This window comes from Adiantum capillus-veneris, chromosome 30 (genome assembly GCF_014529385.1).
Source record: "Adiantum capillus-veneris isolate H3 chromosome 30, ASM1452938v2, whole genome shotgun sequence".
Taxonomy (NCBI): domain Eukaryota; kingdom Viridiplantae; phylum Streptophyta; class Polypodiopsida; order Polypodiales; family Pteridaceae; genus Adiantum; species Adiantum capillus-veneris.
Window position 1 is genome coordinate 39,426,202 of NC_140960.1, and position 21,447 is coordinate 39,447,648.

Genomic DNA, 21,447 nt, shown 5'->3' on the forward strand with positions numbered 1-21,447 from the left:
CTCAAATTCTCCTCCTTATTTCATCTACAGACCGATGAGCAATCGGAGATAACCAATTTAATGGTTTTAAGTGTTATATTTCTTAGCATAAGTCTCAGTGGGAGCCGTATTTTCCATCGGTGGAGTTTGCATACAACATTGTTCACACTTCCACTGGGAAGGCACCAGACAAGCAGGTTGAGATTGTCGAGGGTGGCAAACAGGTTTCTTCCATTTTGTGCACGAAGGACAAGATTTTCTAGGTAGATCATTTTGTTCAGGATATGGGGATTGCCTGTGCAAAGGTTAAGGAGGCTTCGCAGAAGTATCGAGAACGGCACAAGAAGGCAATATACAAGCATCACCGTGACTAGCAATTGAAGGAAGGGGATTGGGTGCTTCTTCGGTTTGAGAAAGTACGCCTTAGGAAAATGAAGGGTAAAGAAAAGCTTTTTGCAAAGCTAAGTATGAGAGACTATGGGCCCTTCAAGGTTTCTGAAAAGATCAACGATGTATCCTTTCGATTGGAGTTGCCAAATACTTGAGGATTCACAATGCATTTCATGTGAGTCTACTGAGACCTTTCAAGGGTGAAGTGTCAAAAGGACAGGGAGCCTGAGGAGAAACCTGAGGTAGAAGAAGCGGATGAGATTCTTATACCTGAACAGGTCTTGGCACACAAGGAAAGGAAAGTGAAGGGTAAGTTGGTCCGCAGATATTTGGTCCGGTTCAAGAACTATCAAGCTCTCGATGCAAACTGGATGGAGGACCTAGCAGATACTCCTTAGATACTAGAGCTTTACCTTGAGGCTTTGGTTTAGCTCCGACTATTCTAAGAATTCATGTCAAATCAACAAATTGAATACGGTGTAGCGTGTGCTACACGAGGGGAGTCACTCCACTCCTTTGTCATAAATTATCAATAGAGAAATAGAGTCAATCAACATCTCTATGAGATTTTGGGGGCGTTGACAGACAAACAGTACTCTGTTGAGTGACTTTATGACATGTACATAACCAATTGCCATAAATTGTGGACTATGTTGGAATACCTAAAGAACTGAATGAAAACATGTACTCTTTTGCTTGTTTTGTTTGAGTAAGTGTTAATGATGAAATGAGTAGTATCGCTCGCTGTTGCCGTTGCCGCTCACGCTCGTGCTCGCCTTCGCCATTGCTCTACTCACCCCCAGCTCCCCCTCGCGCTGCCTTGCCCTACCAGCCCCGCCACAACCCCACCCCCTCTCCTCGCGTTGCCCTGAGCTGCCCGCCCGTCGCACACTGCCCTCTGGTGCTCGCCCGTCCCTCATCCTTCTTCCTCGTGCTGCCCACAGCTTGTCCACATTCCCCCTTCTTTCGGTGTTGGTTCACGGAGACACTGACTCGCTTCGTTCGCATCGACGCCCTCGACTCCCCTTCGCTCGCCTTTGCAGCCAGCAGACACAGATGGAGGATTCTGCTCCGCCACAAAGAGACTCCACTGTAGCCCCCTCGCCCGACCCCGCAAAACCCACCATCCGACTTGCTCTTTCGCCGATAGAGCAAGCGAGCTTAGAGGCACATGTGGCGTGCCTTCAGGCCACCTCTGTTATCTGCAAGATTCTCGGCACCAGACCTAGCAGAGGGGAGGTGCGTGATCTCCTTCAGGCCCGCCTCCTCGCAGAGGTGGGCAAGATCCTCGATGTTTAGCTTCTCGGAAGTGGCTACTACCAGATAGAGGTTGAGACTCCTGAGATGGAGTCCAAGGTCATTGCGATGAGCCTCCTGGCCATCCGAGCAGTTCGAGCACACTTCCGACAGTGGCGCCACGGTTTTGACAGCTATCGACGTTCTTGTCGAGGAGATAGACCTGCCCATCTCAGTCTGCTTCCCCGGCCTGCGGAAGGAGTAGCTTCCGCTCCTTTCCAGGATAGGCTCAACGATTGGGACTGTCTTGGAGACACCTTGCATGGCAGCCTCTGTAGCTGCCAAGGCGGCCGGCATCCCCACAGTACGTGTTCTGGTTCGGGACACCCACACTCTCCTGAAGGTTATCCTACTACCTCGGGTAAGTGGAGGTTGGTTCCGTCAGAGCGTGGAGTATTCGGGCCTCTCGAATCAGTGTTTTACTTGTAGACAGATGGGCCATTTGGCAAAGGCCTGTCCTGGCAGGAGACCTAGACCCACAGCGCATGCGTAGCCTCCCAAGGCTCGGCACGCCCAGCAGCCAGATACACAGGACGCACAGGCTGGTACCTCGACTGAGACCTGCGATCAGATAGCTGATTGTTGGCAGCAGGTGCCTGGTGGCCGCAATGGGGTGGCGGGCTCGCCCCCATTGCTCCCCCTGGTGGCCGACCTTCTGCAACTCAGAGCGTGGGCCTTGCACACAGTTCTTGACTGGCTCCAGATTCAGGCTACTGAGTTTCCACACCACACAGGGGACTTAGGGTGACAGATCTGGTGCAGACACTTTGGCCTCTTGCCAAGTTCAACGTAACGTCTCCGGATGCAGCGGGTTGCAGGCACATTGTGGTGCATTTGTTTGCTGACACTCAGAGACCTCCTTGCTATGTATTTGTACATGAGGATTCTTGGACAGAGGATGTAGCCCTTCGGGCTGCACGCTCGGCTTGGGCCTTGGCGGGTCACTCCTTTCGCGCTTCTCTAGAGGTCGTTTGGATGCGGATTACTCTCCATCCAAACCGGCCTCAAAGATAGCGAGGTTGGCTGCTGTGGTAGCATCTGTTTTCTCTCACTTACTCCCTGAGGATTATCTCATGGAATGTGCAGGGATTAGGAGGGCCCCAGTTTTAGCGTCAGAGGGGTCGACTGCGTTAGGAGCTTCAGAGATGCCTTGTGGGTGGTGAGATTGACATTCTTATGCTAGACGTTTTGGTCAGCTGCATTTGGACCTAGAGGCATCCAAGGAGGGGTATGTATGACTATTGCGGATTCTTTGCACAGCAGGCCATTGTGGGTAGAGGGATTATTGTGCCAGGCAGGGCTCAATGGATTACTATGCAGGTTCAGGGTTGCCTCATGGGCTTCCTGAACATCTATGCACCCAATGTGGCGAGTGCACGTGCAGAGTTTTGGTCTCATATTGTAGAGTCTCTGTCGTAGGCAGAGCAATGGTGCATTGGGGGTGACTTCAACATGTTGGAGGACCCCTTTGATAGGGTTGGAGGTAGCCACACTACAGTGCATAATGTTGAGTTGGCAGCTTGGGAGAGGTTATGGATGACAGTGGGTTTCAGATGTGTGGCAACATTCTAGCTTTGTGAGGCCCCTAGACAGCCTGGCTTTCTCTCGTTCGGACCGCAGAGTGGGAGGAGTGAAGCTATCTCGGATAGATCGCTTCTACACTAGTGACCACTTCTGTGACTTGGGTGGGACAGTTTGCATTCTGATTGGGACTTCTTTTTCGGACCATGCACCAATGATCCTCACAGTGATAGATAGACAGAGGAGGGGGAGCATGATGCTCCGCATCCCTGAGAGGGTCTTGCTGGACTCTGAGTTGAGAGAGCGAGTGATGGATCTTTGGACAGAGGGCTTAGACATGCAGGACTCTCGTGCTGACAGAGTGGCCTCTGGACTTGCTCAACTTAGTCGGCTATTTCTCCAGGAGTCTACGGCCTGCCTGGCTGCAGCGAGAGGAGCAGGAGCGTCTCTGACAAGGCGTTGCTTCCTTGCAGAGGATGCAGGAGCAGCATCCAGACAGCCCCTGGTTGGAGGAGCAGTTGCAGCAGGCTCACCAGGAGCTTGCCAGCACAAAGGAGAGGCGTCATGAGTTTGCTTTCCATCGATGGGCATCTCAGTGGACCCAGGTGGTGACAGAGTTACGGGGGTGTTCTTTGAGACCGTGGGACCGCGGCATGCGCACGCTAGTGTCAGCCATTTGAGGAGGCATGACGGGTTAGTTGCTTCAGAGCCAGAGGGCATGCGTGCAATTGCTACTGACTTTTATCATGACCTGTTGGTAGTAGAGCCTCAGTCAGAGCGTCAAGATGCATGTAGAGAGCTAGTCTGGGCACAAATGCCTTGTCTTGTGACTGAGGAGATGCGCCAGAGGCTTGAGCTGCCTCTTCAGCTAGAGGAGCGCCACGTGGCCCTCAGAGCACTTCCCTGTGGTAGCTGTCCATGTGGGATGGTTTGACTCCCAGTTTTTTCTTAGAGTACTGTGACTTGCTTGGCTCAGACCTCTGCAATTCTTTTCAATACATCTTACACACAGGAGAGATGCCTGACAGCATGAGTGAGGGTTTGATTTACCTCATTCCCAAGGAGGGTGGCTCCTTGGATGAGATTCGACAGTGGCGGCCCATCACCATCCTCAACTGAGCCTACAAAATTCTTGCCAAGGCTCTGAGTTTGAGGATTCAACCACTATTTCATTTCTCTCTCTCTCTCTCTCTCTCTCTCTCTCTCTCTTTTCGATTGCGCAACCCTTCTCTCTCTTCACGCTGGAGAGTTATTCTCTTTCTAAAAGAGCAATGTTTCAGATTCTCTCTCTAGATCTTTAAGGTCTCTTGGGATAGTTTCAGATTCTCTCTCTAGATCTTTAAGGTCTATTCAGAGAGGGTTTTGGGCCTCTATCTAGGGTCATGAGTTATGAGGATCAGAGATGTCTTGGACTGTATCTACTTGAGTTCTTGGACTGTATCTACTTGAGTTATACATGCATAGAGACACTTTACTGAGGAGAGCCGGAGAGAGATAGTCCCAGAGACAGATTACAGATTTCTTTACACTAGATATTGGGCACCCAGAGGAGCAGCCAGAGGAGGAACCACCATTGCAGAGCTTTGCCCGCACTCATACTACCACTACTGGCATTCTCATAGACCGAGCATTTGAGCTAGGGAGATCTAGAAGACCGCGATTGAGGGAGGAGCTACACAATATAGACGGAGACTAAAGCACAGGATTCGAGCCATACTTTCTCGATGGCCATAGTGCGGATGAGGATGGGTCTCTACCATATCTATCTTCCCCCCCTCTTCTCTCATTGGACTACACAATGTACTGGGCACCTTGTATTAGCTGGCACATCCATACAGTCCCAGTTTGTAGTAGTTGTATTTTGTTTCAGCTCTTTTTGATTCCGGACATGGTATCAGATTCACAATGTTGCAGCTTGGTCTCACAGGTCTGTGTGTGTGTGTGTGTGTGTGTGTGTGTGTGTGTGTGTGTGAGAGGAACCACGAACAAAACTTTGGCTCTTTGATACTGTGGTGGCTTCGGCTATGCTTTATGGGGTCCAGATTTGGGGACCATCTGTGGATCAGGATGATTGGAAGTCAATGGAGAGACCTTTGGTATCTATGATTTCCCGAATGATTAGAGCCAAGGCCTCCGTACCAGACACGATTACCCGAGCGGAACTAGCTGCCCCTCCGATAGAAATTGAAGCTCTTACTAGATCAGTGTCCTTTATACATGGTTTGTGGGATACAAATAATTGCCGATATACTAGACTGGCCCTCGAATCCTCTCGACAATTAGCAATGAAAGGGGATACATCATGCTGGTATGCGCAACTGTCCTCGTGGTTTCAGAGACACGGGTTCATTATGGAAAGATTACCCCCCTTCCAATACTCTCTTGAGGCTCCATCACTTGCAATTACATGAACGGAGATTAATAAAATCATCCGTCAGGATCTTATACAGTTGGATACTAAGAGGACATGGGTAGACCCTACACAAGAATTGGGCACGAAGATGGCCGACTACAAAGAAAACTTCCTATAGCTATCTGAAGATGGATTTGTGATTCGCCCGAGCTACATGGATACCCACTTGTCTCATGGTTTGAGATGTGCTATTGGTCAGATTCGTACATCCTCACACCAGCTGGAAATTGAATTTGACAGATTTAGGGGAATCCCACCAGAGAGCAGAATTTGCAAGTTATGCGGAATGGAGCCGGAGACAGAATTACACTACATATGCCATTGCACCGTATACTATGAGATACGTGGGCGTTGCCATTGCCTATTTAAAGAAGGCTTTGGACCTCTAGATAGAGTCATGCAATACCAAGATCAAAGATGCTTAGGCTTGTACCTACTGGAACTACATCGGCACAGGGATAATCTAATGAGAAGACAAAGAGCACTACAGCCTCAGAGGCAGATCACAGATTTCTTCGGATCGAGAGAAGCAAGAGTGGAAGGAGAAGCAAGAGGCCAGCAGCCAGCACAAAGGAGTACCCACATTCATACCAAAGGCACCCTCATTGACAGGGCGATTGAGCTTAGGAAATCGAGACGACCACGACCGAGATGCAGAAGCACACTTCACCGGAGGAGACTACAACAAAGGATTAGAAGCATTCTAGCCAGACACCTAGAATGCTCCTAAGAAGTTTATTTAATACTTTGTATTTAGTTTTTCACATTTATTTTCACACTTTCACACTTTTCACACTTAGTACTTTAGTACTAAGGTACCCAGACATTGTAACAGATTCACCACTTTTGTATCAGTTTGGTCTCATAGGTCATTCTGGCCTTTTGAAGACGTTAATATAACATTTCATTTCATTTTCATTTCTTTCTCTCTCACTCAAACCATGCATGGGGGAGTTGCACGCAAAACAGAATTGATGCAGGACGTGCAAAATACTATGAATTTGAGAACATGTGCAAGCAGAGTGTCACAAAGCGATGGGAAATTAAGTCTATGGCATTTGATGCATGTGTGGTCCAAACAATACTTTACGGTGTAGAGGTATGGGGGGAATATGTAGACACCTGGGGATCAAAACTACCACCCCATACTCAGTGATGCTTTTGGAGACAGGCAAGAGACCTTTGGAAATGCAAGCCTTACAGAGAGTACACAGATACCTCATGAAAGTTAATATGATGCCAGAGAGCCACAAGGCATGGCAAACCGGATGTAAGCTGCAAAAGAATTACGAGAGTAAGTTTCTCACATCTAGTCTTGTAGAAGACATACGGAAATGGTTCTCTAGATGGAATGTGGGAGACCATGTGGACATGCATATAGAGGAACACACTGAACATGAACATGGGCTGAATTTTGACATAAGCATACTTGAAGCCCTACGCACCAAATGGAAGACAGTAGTACACAGGTCCAAATTTGAGTACTATGGCAAGCACATCAATACACAATATTGGGAGACCTACAAGACTGGGGACACTCAGATGCATATAAAGACACCCATGTCCCACCGGGCAAGACAAGCCATTACTTTGATGCGGACGCGATCACACATGCTCAAGATTGAAACGGGAGGGTGGCTGAATATTAAGGAAAATAGGAGGACATGCCCACAATGCAAGTTGAACAAAGTGGAAAGCGAGGCTCATGTCACCGTTGAGTGCCCAGCATACGCACACATCCGTGTTGAATTTCCGCAGCTCTTTCAAGGGAATGTCACCTTTGAGGAGCTTCTCTCTCGGAAACACCCCTCCCCGGTAGCTTTAGGCATATACTTTGCCAAAATATTGGATCATCACACAACACTCACACACAAGAAAGCTACTAGCCCACTACCCCCTCTCACATGAGGGGAGCATTTTGTAGACCTTTTGTGGTCCCATGGGTCATTTTGGCCTCCCGAGGACGTAAATACATCATCATCATCTCTCTCTCTCTCTCTCTCTCTCTCTCTCTCTCTCTCTCTCTCTCTCTCTCTCTCTCTCTCTCTCTCTCAGAGCGTGCGCCTTGCTACCGCCCGTTGCCTGCCCCCGCTGCATGCTTGCGCCCGCTTGCGCTCCCTGCCTGTTCACGCAGCGCAGCGCCTGCCTGTTTGCTCGCGCAGTTATTGCCGCCCCCATCCCTCCGTGCTGCTGCCGCCCTTACACATACACACACACACATACATTGCACGTTACATTTTCACAGCACAGACCACCTCGCATCCGTCCGTTGCACACACACATACACACATTTCACATTGCACTTTCACATCACATCACTACATTGCACTTTCACATCACATCACTACCTTGCACTTTCGCATTTCACATGACTCTCCTCAACACTTGAGTCACGCAAGGCAAACGAACAAATCAAGAAAGCTCCGAGATGGCAAAAGGAGGAGTAACCAAGGAGGAATTAACCAAGCTGGACGACAAGCTCAATGCCACAATCAAGGAGAACAAGAAGATGGCGGATTCCGCCATCAACACTATCATCAACCGTCTCTCCAAGCTCGAGAAGGAAGTGGAAGCCTTGAATAAGGAGAAAGAGGAGAGGGTCAAAGAAAAAGAGATTAAAGACGAGGAGACAAGGAAGGAGCGCGCGATGTGGAAGGAGGCCCAAGAAGGATGGAAAAAGGAGAAGAAGGAGATGCAAGAACAAATGGACATCCTCAATGCCTCAATCGCATCCCTCACCCCCGAGGAAGGCGAAATAAACAATGAAACCAAAGAGGCCATCAAGGAAGAACTCACCAAAGCTCTCACCGAAAGCTTGGAAGACAAGCTCGTGGCCTCAAAGGAAGGGTGGGTGGAGGTGGTCAAGAAGAACCTTAAAAAAGAAGCCAAAGAGGACGCTCACAAAGAAGAGGCCCTCCTTGTACGCACCACACTTGAAGAGGAAAGATGAGGCATGCCCGCCGCCTAAATATAAGAGTCACCGGCATGGAAGAAGGGAAAGACTCCACTCCCGAGAAAGATGGCAAAACCCTATGTACCAAACTTGGGTACAAGATAGAAGACCCAACCCCCTTCACCAAAGCTTGGAGAGCCGGTAAAGACCCAACCAAAAAGATGCCCCTCATCCTCCAATTTCCATCGGAAGAAGCCCGTACCCTCTTCATCCGCAAGAGGGTCATTCTACAAGGCCTCACAGGGGCCCCCATCTGCCTTGATGATGACCTCACAGAGATGCAAGTAGAACACAGGAGAGCATGCATGCCTCGAGTACAACAAGCACGCAAAGAGGGGAAACGGGCCTCCTACCGAGACGGTCGAGTCATCATTGATGGCAAGGCCGTAGCATAGGCACTCGTGGCCTATGGGACACTATATGAGGAGATACACATGGCAGTTTGGAACTGCAATGGCTCTCTATGGACACATCCAGGGAGACTAGAGGAGGTGATGCATGACCGAGACATTGTTCTACTCACAGAGACACATGCGAGTCCCGAGAGAGGCCTACCTCGAGTACAAGATTACCAATGGGAGTCTCTACACAGGAAGTGCACACGACACCACTTCTAGAGGATCTTGCGGGGTAGCAATCCTCTATCGCCGCTCACTTCACAGCAGGATATAGATAGTAGCCCGCGACCCAGAGGCACGCTACATGTGGATACGGATTGAGCTATCGGAGGAGCACACTCTATACATTGCCATTTGCTACTTCGCGCCTAGCAGTTCTAGATTTGCACATACAGGCGGAGCAAGGGTAGAGGAGACCCATACACATGTAGGAGAGGAGGACGATGATACACAATCACCATATACGTGTCTCAGGGAGGGGATCATGAAGTACTCCAGACTAGGGGAAGTCTTCCTTATGGGGGATTTCAACGCCAGGACACAAAGTAGACAGTGTGACATCTACGACTTCGATGACCCAGAACTACTCTCCACCCTGGAGAACACAGAGGCAGAGAGGACCTCCAGAGATACTACCACGCCCACACCATATGGGAGACACATACTCCGTTTGGGATCACAACACCGTCTCGTTATCTATAACGGGATGGCGCAATGGCCATCATTTGGAGGCTTGACTTGCATACCACCATCGGTATCTGGTGGAGGTAGTACAGTGGATTACATCATCTGCCTCAGAGAGGTAGCTCACCTGCTCACATCCTTCACCATCCGACCACTACTTATCGGGGCTGACCACACATACCTTGCTCTCTCTTTCACTGGCTCACCCATTTCACACACACCACCCACACCCACGCCACACACTACCATACATTTCACACATGAGCTTGCCAGAGTCTTTTCATCACATGTGTATGAGGGGATCTATGCTCTCGATCCAGATACACCACTCTCTACACTCACTAGCCAGCTCTTCGCAGTTCTTCACACTTCAGCCCTCAGTTGCTTCCTACACACCACTCACAGTGGCCGACCCCCACCCTCTGGGACGATGCCCCAGAATAGATGGTATGACAAGGAGTGCAGAGACCTCTACAGACAGCTGCGGGCTCAACGAGCCTTGGAGGAGATCCTCGAGAGCGAGGTCAGGAGACAAATGAAGGCCATTACACGCCGTAAAAGGCGGGCCTTCGAGGAGCAGCAGGAGCTTGAGCTATACCACCTTCTCATGAGTACAGACTGCGCCACAGCATGGAGGATTCTCAAAGAGCCACGTCCTACTACCCCACTAGAGGACCCCCAGACCTGGCAGGACTATGCCGAGCGTCTATATCAGATACCTGGGCAGTCACTGATCCCAGAGCCATCCGACCCTCGACCTACCACTTTGACTTTCTTTACATCTACTATGGTGGATGCACTCTCTCCCCGACTCTATTTGGTCTGTACATCGACGAGATTTCAGATTACATCCTACGAGCAGGCGGCACGGGCTCAGACTTGGCAGGTATACCACTCCACATTATGCTCTATGCTGATGATATCATCCTTGTTTCTGAGACACAGGAGGGATTACAGAGCCACCTGCGAGCCTTAGATGATTTCTGCACACACAAAGGGCTCACAGTGAACCTTGGCAAGACCAAGGTCATGATCTTCCATACCTCCAGGACAGTTCGTAGTAGAGCAGTACTTACAGCAGTAGGCGGAGAGTTCGAGGTGGTTGACTCATATGTTTACTTGGGGGTGACTTTTATTGGCACCACTGGCAGATTTTCCATGGCCCAGGTAGGATTACACGGGGATATGCAGTGCTGGCTGGCCTAGAGCGCAGATGCCATCAGGCCCACTTCCAGGAGCCCCGCACCAAAGGGTGGCTCTTTTGACACTCTAATCACACCTGCCATGATGTATGCCGCGGCCGTATGGGCACCAGGACTCTCAGCACCTCTATGGACACAGAGAGAGCATCCACAGATCATTATGATCTCTCGTTTGCTCCATAGCAAACCCTCAGTACCACATGACATCATTAGAGCAGAGCTAGCCACACCACCGATGCTAGTAGAGGCCCTTTTTCAGATGATCTGTTTCATTCAGCGCATGCGAGAGCTCCCACCAGACAGACTCACCCATAGAGCCTTTGAGGCATCGATACAGCTGCATCGGGAAGGTGACACGAGAGCATGGTACTCAGGTCACAGAGTGGTTTACATCCCATGGTTTGGACATCACACACCTGCCTCCTTTTCAGTATGATCCTGACTTGACTCTCCTCATACACGCCTCTCACACACTGAGAGGAATCGTGTTCTCAGACAGGACCTCTGGCAGCTCTACATTAGGGAGACATGGATCACACCCAGAGAGCCTCTCCCCACAAAGAGGTAGTATTACAGAGATCACTTCCTGACTATCCTAGCAGATGGGTTCATCCAGAGACCGAGATACATGGATATCTACATGCCACATAGAGCACAGGTCGCCATCGGACAACTCGGAGTGTCGTCACACCAGCTAGAGATTGAGGCAGGACGAGCTACACATGTCTCCAGAGCAGAGAGGATATGCAGACTTTGCACAACAGAGATTGAGAGCGAGGAGCACTATGTTTGCAGATGTAGAGCACATGAGGAGATCAGAGGTAGATACCTGACCTTGTTCGCAGATCAGCCCACTCTACATCAGATTTTTGAGTCCAGAGACCAGCGACAGTTTGGCCTCTTTCTCCTCGAGATACAGCACCATCGGGACTCCCTCCTCCAGGTAGCATCAGCTGGGAGAGATAAGCGCCAGACTAAGCTCACAGATTTTTTTCAGAGGACCATGGCAGCACCACCACCTCCGACCATCCAGAGAGGAGTGACTCTACAGAGCAGGTTGAGGAGGTCCGAGTTCGTAGATGCCCACGTACCCATGGACGCAGGGCGCCTCGCTTACACCAGAGCGAGATCGAGGAGCACTACTATAGATCTTTGGAGGAGAGATGCCTCCGGGCTTGTGCAAATCCAGCAGCCATCTTACGAGGACTGTTCATACCCTACCTGCCCATGCATTCTGTACTACACCCGGATTATGGTAGTGGATGGAGCTAGAGATAGGATAGCATTTCATCTTATGATTGTACAGCCTACCTCAGCATATAGGATTACATCTTTTCCCCAGTTTTGGAGCTCCATCCCCACCCTTGTATCACTTTCCTCCCCCAGTCATCATACAGGATAGTCACTTTTACTTTTGTACCTTTTATCCTTTACGGATACACAAAGGACACCCACCTCATGTACTTTGATTTGTCTCATAGGCCGACTTCGGCCTTTTATAGACGTTAAAAAATCTTTCTCTCTCTCTCTCTCTCTCTCTCTCTCTCTTTGAGTGTGTGTGTGTTCGCATCGGCAAGAATCACACGAGACAAGGCAATGAGGGATGAAATCTGTAAAGCAATTTCCATTAGAAATCAGCAGAAAACAGTAAATTGAATGCAAATATTCTGATTTTTGTCGAAAATCAATAAAATAAAGGTAAAATTTTCCTGTTTCTCTTTGATTTTTGCTAAATTTCAGTAAAATCAGCCAACAGGTACTCTGATTTTATGAAAAGCAGCAAACAACACGTAAATTATTACCTGCACATTGATCATAAGAAGAAAAAATAGTAATTTCAGCCCATTGTAAACTACACGAAATTGAGGTTATCGGACTTAAACCAACCCATAGGTGTGCACATGGTCCTTTCTCTAGCCAAGCTGGCTGTGATACTGTCAAACAAACAAACGGGAGGATCTCCCAGCTGCACAGATTGCCTATGGACACACGTCGGACGAACGACCTGACCATAACTACCATTCAGTGACAGCTCCCCCGTGCTAGGGCCATCGTCTGAGGATGTAGGAGTGCGCGTGTTAGACCGAGCGGGACATAAGAGATGCCCAAGGGCAAGTCTAGCAGAGTGCTTATACCTATCCTTGTTTGTTCATGGTGACTTGTAGAATGATGGATTGTGACTCATGTACCTCTCAACAATGAGGAGCTAGGGTCCAAATAGGTTCTATTAGTCCTTGCCTATAGTCTCCAAACTCCCAGAGTTTCATAGTGTTTCAACCCCATTTAGCTGAGAAATCATCAAGTAGTTAGCAGGAACAAGGATTGAGCCTGTGCTTGTGGATAGACTATTAGTGTTGATTCGTGAGGGCTAGCGAGTGCATCTTCATGCAATAGTAACTCTATTGTGCTTGACAACCCAACACGTCTTTGTGCCCCATCTAGGTTGTTGCCTTGAATATTGACATTATTTTATGTTAATGCCAGATAGCTATGCTATAGATGTCCACTGCGACGATCCGCTACAGACGACATTGTGCTCATTCAGGCTCTCTTGGGGACTACTACAACATCTGGATGCATACAATCCTTTTGTGTGGATAGAGATCTCACAAGAACCTTGGTAAACCAAAGTTACGATGTTCGACACCACACAAGCATGAGTAACCGCATTTCACACTTCAAGGAGAGCAAGTTGAATATGTGACATCCTATGCAGTTACTTTCAAAGGGCTGCAATTCTCTTTTAAGGAGGCAGCAAGAGCCAGACTTGTGTGAGGTTTTACAGCTTTGGGAGAAATTGAGAGATAGTGAATGATCATTGAGGCATTGTTTTGAGCAATTACTTTTCTTAATAGGATATGGGAGCTTCCTTACAAAGGTATCCCTGCTTAGCACTCACATCCTCCGATCAACTTACTGATAAGTGGAACACCTATTTGATATGGCCAGATGTGCACATAGCCGGCTTTACAGGGCTTGGGAATTGATGGTTTCCTGCCTTTCAGTGTGAAATTAGATACGACTTGGATGTGGAAATTCCTTAGCCATTGGACACAAAACACTACCAGATACATCTGCTACACACCCTTCCGGATGGCCTACATACATGGACACACACCTTATGCATGGTGCTAGAGTGCCGTTGGCCAAATGTGGATCTCCTCACACACTCCAAGTTTGGAGACTGGTAGATATGAGGGTATATCATGAGAAGATAACATATGCCAGATGCATTACCAGGAGGTGGAGTCGGAGGAATTTTTTTTGGTGCTTTTGTACTATTTATATGAGATCCAAGGGAGGTACCATTGCCTTTTTGTGAAGGCTTTGGACCATTGCATTGGATCATTTGCTTTGAGGATGTTAAGAGGATCAGAGTTGCCTTGGACTATTGGAGTTTAGACGTAACAGAGAGACTCCCTTGAGGGAAAGTAGGGTAATGGGCCCTCTACCAACATAAAGGAGTCCTCACAGATGTTTCCAGCGTGATTAATGCAGTTTCAGCAGCCTCTACTTTCTCATCTACTGACTTACCTCCTTCCTAGAGGAGTAACACCAGACAAGGCCATTGCCTTTTGTATACCAACTTGCAAGATGTCCATGACCACGAGGAGCTCGCTTACAGCTTTCTTATCATCAGCATATTCGAGCCCACCATTATAGGAGGAATGCATGACGACCCAGTGGTCTCTCCGAATCCTTGAGGGAGATAATGTGCTGAGCAGAGACCAGTTATGACTCCTATGGATTTGCCAGTTGTAGGCTGCCCTCGAGGAGCTTGTTCTTACTAGGGATTAGTTAGAATTATGCTTCATTCTTTCTAACACCTTATGATGTCACATATGTTGTACCTTGTTCTGGTCTCATGATAGAAGTCATCGTATGTTGTACCTTGTTTTGGTCTCATGGGCTATATTGGCCTTTAAGAGTCGTCAATATCTTTCTTTCGTTCTTTCTTTCTGTCAGTGGCGTAGTATTTTTTTGAAGAGTGGAATCAGTGTTGTTTTTGTTAACCGAAGTTTGCATTTGCTGTTTGTATGCACCTTAACTGTTAGTATCCCATCTTTTGGTACTGGGTTGAAGCCAAAGGATCTTCTCTGATCAACGTCTCCCTTTTTTTCTCTTTGTTTCGTTGCAGTCAGGCACTTCTTATCCTCTTTAGGAGCTCAAGCCATTTTGTGGGCAGCAGTGGTCATTCAGAATGATTTTCACAGCTCTGTTTTTTTCTAGAAAGAAAAGAGATGAGTTTAGGGGTGGTTCAGACTGCGAGGACAACCGTAGCGAGCAGGGACGACCTCGGATGTGGCATTAGCTCATTTGCCAAAAACTTTGAGTCTGCTTTTCTGGACCCGCCACTCAGCGGGCGGCGTCATCAGCCTGGAAGAGAGCTCATCCGTGTTAGTTTGCAGCGTCAAAAGCGGGCATGTGTCGATCTCAGGACATCCCGCGCAGAAGCTCTAGGATCTAGCTACGCTGCCAATGTCTATTTGCTATTCAGTTTCTTCCTGTTTTAATTTATCCTACTCAGTTTCGTGTGTGGACTGCTTGGCAATTCAAACGCCTTGACTTTGGGTGATGCCCTGCGCAGTCCGAACAGGGCCTTAGGACGAGGCAACAAATTGGCTCATGATCCATCACAACGTCCAAATTTAAGTTAAAAATGTTTAATGAGTGGTATTAGCTGGGTAATAACAGTGGGAAAGAAAATGCACTCTTTTATTCATTAAACACTTCATGATCAGACCATATGGTTTCAGTATCGAGAACAATCTTTTCATGCAGATTAATGTTCATAATGGTGTGCCACAAGCTGTTGCTAAGGTTAAACATGGGGCATCCTTTCTTGTGTTTGATGGAAAGGATGGACTCGGACATACTCCATATCAAGTATCTTCCCAAAAATACACACTGCAAGATCATGATCACCAAATTATTGATCTATTGCGCTCATGGTCAAGAAGTCAGCCACAAATTTCAGGTATGGGTTTTTGATGTGTTATGAGCTTCACAGGTTATATATGCATAATATACCACAGCATTATGTACTATCTTGCATTAGATTTATGACAAGTGTTGCAAACAGATTCTTGTTAAAATGATTTCTGAATACGTGATGAAGTGTTAATATTTTACAAACTTAACTAGTTTGTGCATGGCCCTTTAAAGTCCTTTCATGGTTCCTAGTCCGATGATAGCACTATGTGCTGGTTTTGCTGAATGGCCATTTTAGTGGCAGTCATGACGGCATTCTATTGTAAACAATTTTTTGCAGCAGTAATTAATGAGAGGAGCTAGAAAGAAATGTGATCTGCACGATTCTATAATAGACTTAATAGGCTAGTGCAGTTGGGTATGATCTTGTCAACTTTGTTTAACTGACCTTGGACTTATACACAGCCAGTCGTGAAGTCCTACATAGAGATGCATGCATGGTGCCAGTTGAGTGTTGTTATTGGAGGGAGACTGCTCAGTGCCAGGTCAAAACCGACATTGGTTACTGCATATGTAGATGATAGATATGGTGATTTTGGGACATTCCCTTTCATGTTAATGTTTCAACATTTGCTTCAGCTCAACTAAATCCATTCGTGCTCAAGTTTTATCAATTCTGTTAGGTGGCTTACTCAAAAGGAACTGCTTGCTGAGTTTGAAGGTTGCATTTTTACAGGATCTAGTGACTATCTTGTTCCAATTAGTGGCATCAAGGAAGGCAGCTACTTTGACTTATGTTGTAAGGTATGCCTCAAGAGATTTTAGGCATGTTGTTCTGGCTCTTGCTTAAACTACGGTTATCAGGACAAGAAGTCAAGGAAATTGTCATCTTCTTGCTAATTAACCGGGATTATTTAAAGACTGTTATGAATGGATCTGTACTTCCTAACACGCGGCAGTAACTGCTGTTTTGCAACAGCCAAAATATTTCGTGTTTTCAATTTGTATGAAGCATGTGTTGTCTCAAACATTGCAAACCAAGAGACCTCCTGCCAACATCGTCTGTCCTCTGGAAACTGATTTACATGTGTACCCAGTCACCTGTGGTGAGCTCCTCTCCTAGCTCTGAATTGCTTGTGAGAAAGGTGATGTCTTTGTCTTCCACTATCTCCTTCAACCTCCTTGGATCTATCCCATAGCTGTGTTCATGATCCTCGTCTCACACAGGCTAGGTGCCTTTATTGAATGGCTTACTACCTCCACCCATCCTTGGTGTTTGGCTTAAATCTCTACCTTCATCTTCTCCTTGACTACTAACCAACTTTCTTTTTTTCCCGAGAAAGAGATCCTTCTATTAGTTAATAAATTGCCCATAGGGCTACAACCACCTCTACTAGAGAGGGCTACAACAATCATAAGGGGAGACTCTCCCAATGAAAAAACAACATATGTACAATGAGGCTAAATTAGGAGATGGGAGGAGGGAAAAGCCACACCGGTGGACCGTAGTGCCATCTAAGCACACCCTGGACCATGGTGAAGAAAGGCCCAGGGTGCCAGAGTCGAAGGAACGCCTCTCTACACTCCCGCATGCGGTCGGAGTTGCCCTGGAGTCTCTCGAACTGTCCCTTGAGAGTATGGATCAGCTCTAGCCAAAAAATCTCGAACTGTCTCTGCTGGTGGTACAGGGCGAGCCTCAGAGATGCTGAAGCAGCGGGCCCGCCAGATGAACCAGAGTGTTGGCGGGCCACATACGAGCTCCCAACACTCCTCTCTCTCACTGCACCACTCTTGTGGAGTAAGCTCTGTAGCAGGCTGGAGTGTAGATCGACCCCGTGTATCACTATCATCCTGCTGGTGGAGGATAGCTCAAACGGTAGTGTCGGGTCAGTGAGAGTGGACCAAGCAGCTGCCTCCCAAGTGTACTGTCGTGCTGTGGAAAGAGTTGGCATCAGCGAAAGGACACGAAGCCAAACCTGCTGTGCCATAAGGCAGTCCCAAAGACAGTGACGTTGACTCTCCACAGGATGGTCACAAGCTGTACATACTGCCGAGAGACCACTATGTACAAGCCAGCTCCCCACTGCTATCGCTCTATGTGCAACCAGCCACTGGAATCAAAGTGACTCACCGCGGTTGTCTGGCGTCCCACAACCTCGCCCAAAAAGCTGATAAGAACTCAGCTGTGAGACCCTCCTGCCATTGAGGTGCTGCAGCAGGAAGAGTCTCTCTCCGTGCTGCTAGTATGTGACGTTGTCAGGCATTTTTTGGATGAGCATAAAGAAGGTAGATCATGCCAAAAAGTTTGCTAACTAGCCTCATGTATATATGTGTACATAGTGCTTTGAGTCTTGGGAGTGACCTTGTAAAAATTTATGCACAAAGGTTTGGTTTTTCCGGCTTGGGTACTAGTGTTTTGGGTTGTTCGAGTCCCCAAGAGAGAGTACACCCCCAACTTCGAGTGGCCATAACTCTCTCATCTTTTATTTGTTTTTATCCTATGGATGCTCTACGGAGATCTACTCGAGACGAGCTACGTCTTTTATGTCCTTGGTTTCTTCTAATTCCAAGTGTGCTTCATGCTAGAAGAGTTCTTCATAAAACTTTACAGGTGCTTATCACAGGTGGTTTCGGCGGTGCAATAGTTCTTCCTTCCGACGGTGTGACTCATGCAAGGCTATAGAGGCACCTGCTTTCCTTGTCGTTTGCACGCTAACATCGTTTTGGTGTCCGCACCCGAGGAGCAAGTGCTCATGTGCTTCAATTCTTGTGAAATAGGTCTATTCTACAGGCAGAGAATGTAAAGGGGATGTGGATCCTTATGGACAACCGCCTATGTATGTGCAAAGTGTGGACAACACTTGAGGCGGTCGTGTAATTGGATTGCATCCTTTGGAGGGTCGTGAGGTTTTGTGAAGCTAAACATTGGGGGCCGAGTTACCCAATGTGAGGTGGATTAGGTACTGGAGCGATCCATCGACATCCCTTGAACTTACGACGTCACATGTAAGTGTTTTTGTGGAAATTGAACATGGCGGACGAGTTTCCACAGTTTCATGGATTGCCTAATGAGAATGCACGGACTTTTATTGAGAAATTGGAAGTTAATTGCTTACTGCGAAATATACTAGATCAAGCTATATTATTGCGGTTGCTGCAATACAGTTTGCAGGATGAGGCAAAAGTTTGGTTACAAAATTATGAAGAGGTGGTACATGCACAAACTCTAGGGGTGGTTTTGGATTTCAGTCATGTGAAACAAGCTTTTTTGGCACAATACAGATCCATTGAAGTACCTGATGAAGTTTGACATGAAATTTTGGGATAAACTCAGAAGGCTAATCAAAGTGTTGATAATTTTGTCATGCTGGTCTCCCGTTTATGGGATAAATGGTCCCGAGCTTTGGGAAATGAAATCCCTCCAGCCATGTTAAAGAAGGACCGTTTTGTGGCAAACTTAAAGGAAAGTCTGAAGTTTTAAGTTGAGCTGAAAAGGCCCGCTACCTTCGAGGGAGTAGTTACTATCGCCAGGGAGAAAGAATGGAAATCTCAAAGACTCAATGAGTATAGGAAAGCGGTCCATGTGCAAACTAATGGTGGCAGGGAAATCAGGTAGAGGTTGAAGCCCAACCTGCTCAAAGGGTTGCGAACACTGAACAATTACAACGAAATATGCAAGACATGATGACCATGATGCAAGAATTGCGGCTTAGTGTTCTTGGAGGTGGTCGTGGTCGTGGTAGAGGAAAAGGAATGGCCCAACCATATGAAGCTCAGCCTAATGCTAATGTGGGTCGTGGACAAGGTGTCTTTGAGCCACAAAGGAGGTTCATCCCTACCTGTTATAATTGTGGTGAACTAGGTCATATCAGCACTCATTGTCCAAGGTCAACAAGGATGGGAGGTGATATGTTTCCACTTCCTCAGCAGATTCCTAACAGGGCTAATGATTATGCAGTGGATACACGGGGAGATCAAGGTATTGAACATAAAAATCAGGCCTCAACCTCTGGTGATCATGTGGGTATTGTGCGGGTTGAAAAGAAAGAAGCAGATATGATGCCTGTAGGCAAAAGAGAGAGGGAAGGCTATGTTGCTCCAAGTCCTAGTAAGAAGAAAGGGAAAGAGAAAGAGGGTGAAGATGCGAAAGTTAAGAGGAAGAGAAGACCTTGTAGACGGTTTAAAGTAGCAGATTTAACTTTGGGAGAAGGTCAAATAGCTTACAGTTTAAAGGAAGACCTGATTGGGAGGAAAGTAGATTGTACTTTTGGACAATTGATGAATATGGTGCCCAAACTTAAGAGGGTGTGGAAGTCATTAGTGAATCCAGAGAAAGTGCCGAAGCATGGACAAGTCAGAGTGTTGGCTGTGGGAGAGTTACCCGACATTTGTCCTGTGCTGACGCTTGGCACAAAGGTGTGGGCATGGGAGAGGCCTACATTGATGGAGGTGCTCAAGTTTGTGTGATCACACAGTCATATGTCGAGAGACTGGGTCTCATTACATGCGGAAGCTCTGGGTTTAGGATTCGACTAGCAAACTATACCAAAGTGAAGTGTTTGGAAGTTGAGGTCTTTAACGTGAAGGTTATAGTAAACTTTCATGTTATTCCACCTGACCTTAGAGCTTTTTCTCTCATTTTGGGATGACCTTGGTTGAGAGTTGTTGGTGCTGTGCAAGATTGGGGCAAGGGTACAATCTGTGTGTATGGCAAGAAGGGTGAAAAGAGGGTGATAGCAACCCCGAACTGCGATGAGGACCTACAGTCGCGTGAAAGCCCCCATCCATCTGGGCATTGTTGACTCGAGAGGTGTAAGCCACTCAGCAGGTACTGCCTGTGTGATGTCCTGGCACATACTCTGCACCCATCTCATGCCCTGTATAGCTGGATGCTCTGAAGCTCCTCTGACAAACCTGAGAACTGTAGCCAGTCACCCAAAGTGCGTGCTGGATCCTCTGCCATGGGACCCCAAGAGACATGAGGCCTACTACCAACCAAGTGGCCTCTCTGAGTGCTGACCATGGGGTTCCAAACAAGGGCTTGTCTCACGTGCTCCTCCGTGCAAGTAGGCTGGTGCTGCTCCAGGCCTCTCCGCAGCTGCTCCCAGGATCGAAGAAAGCTCACAGCAAAATGATCCTCTAGTCTCCTACTCAAGTCAACTCTGTGCATCTTTGTGAAAATCCATCTGGTGGAAGGTCTCCAAGGGCCTCCAGCCTAAGGCACTCTAGCAATAAGTTGCTGAAGCAAAAACTCCTTCTAGGGCTCCTCCCCTGGAAGCAGTCCTCTGACAACAAACTTCCCAAGAAGGGCTCTTCTTTGTTGTGCTGGGTCTATGATCCCCAACCCCCCCCCTGAGAACAAGGTAGAGTGATGACCTCCCAAGCCACTTTGGCCCGGGCTATCTGAGTATCGCGCCTTGACCAAAGAAAATTCTTGATCAGCCTCTCTACCCGACTGATGCAAGAGCTCGAAAAGATCCAACAAGATGTAATGTACCACATAGTAGCCAACAGCACGTGGTTGGCCACTACAACTCTGCCTGCCAAAGAAAGTCGTGCCGAGCTCCAATGTAACAGCTTCCTCCTGATGGACAGGAGGAGGGGAGCAATCTGCTGCTCAGGAGACAAGTCCAAGCCAACCTGACAGCCCAAGTAACGAACTGGAGTCCCTGGGGGGAT

The 21,447-nt window shown here is 47.7% G+C and overlaps 1 protein-coding gene and 1 pseudogene across 2 annotated transcripts in view; both read left to right on the forward strand.

Annotated features, from left to right (window-relative positions):
• Positions 1-21,447, forward strand: part of LOC147417832 (protection of telomeres protein 1a-like) — a 49,356-nt gene that overhangs the window by 1,371 nt on the left and 26,538 nt on the right. For both annotated transcript variants that reach the window (XM_086507296.1, XM_086507295.1), the window contains exons 2-3: positions 14,975-15,814; positions 16,505-16,572. In XM_086507296.1, coding sequence (XP_086363422.1) covers positions 15,571-15,814; positions 16,505-16,572 — 312 coding nt within the window. In that variant the 5' untranslated portion in view covers positions 14,975-15,570. The remainder of the gene's footprint in view (positions 1-14,974; positions 15,815-16,504; positions 16,573-21,447) is intronic.
• Positions 8,028-8,947, forward strand: LOC147417833 (uncharacterized; annotated as a pseudogene).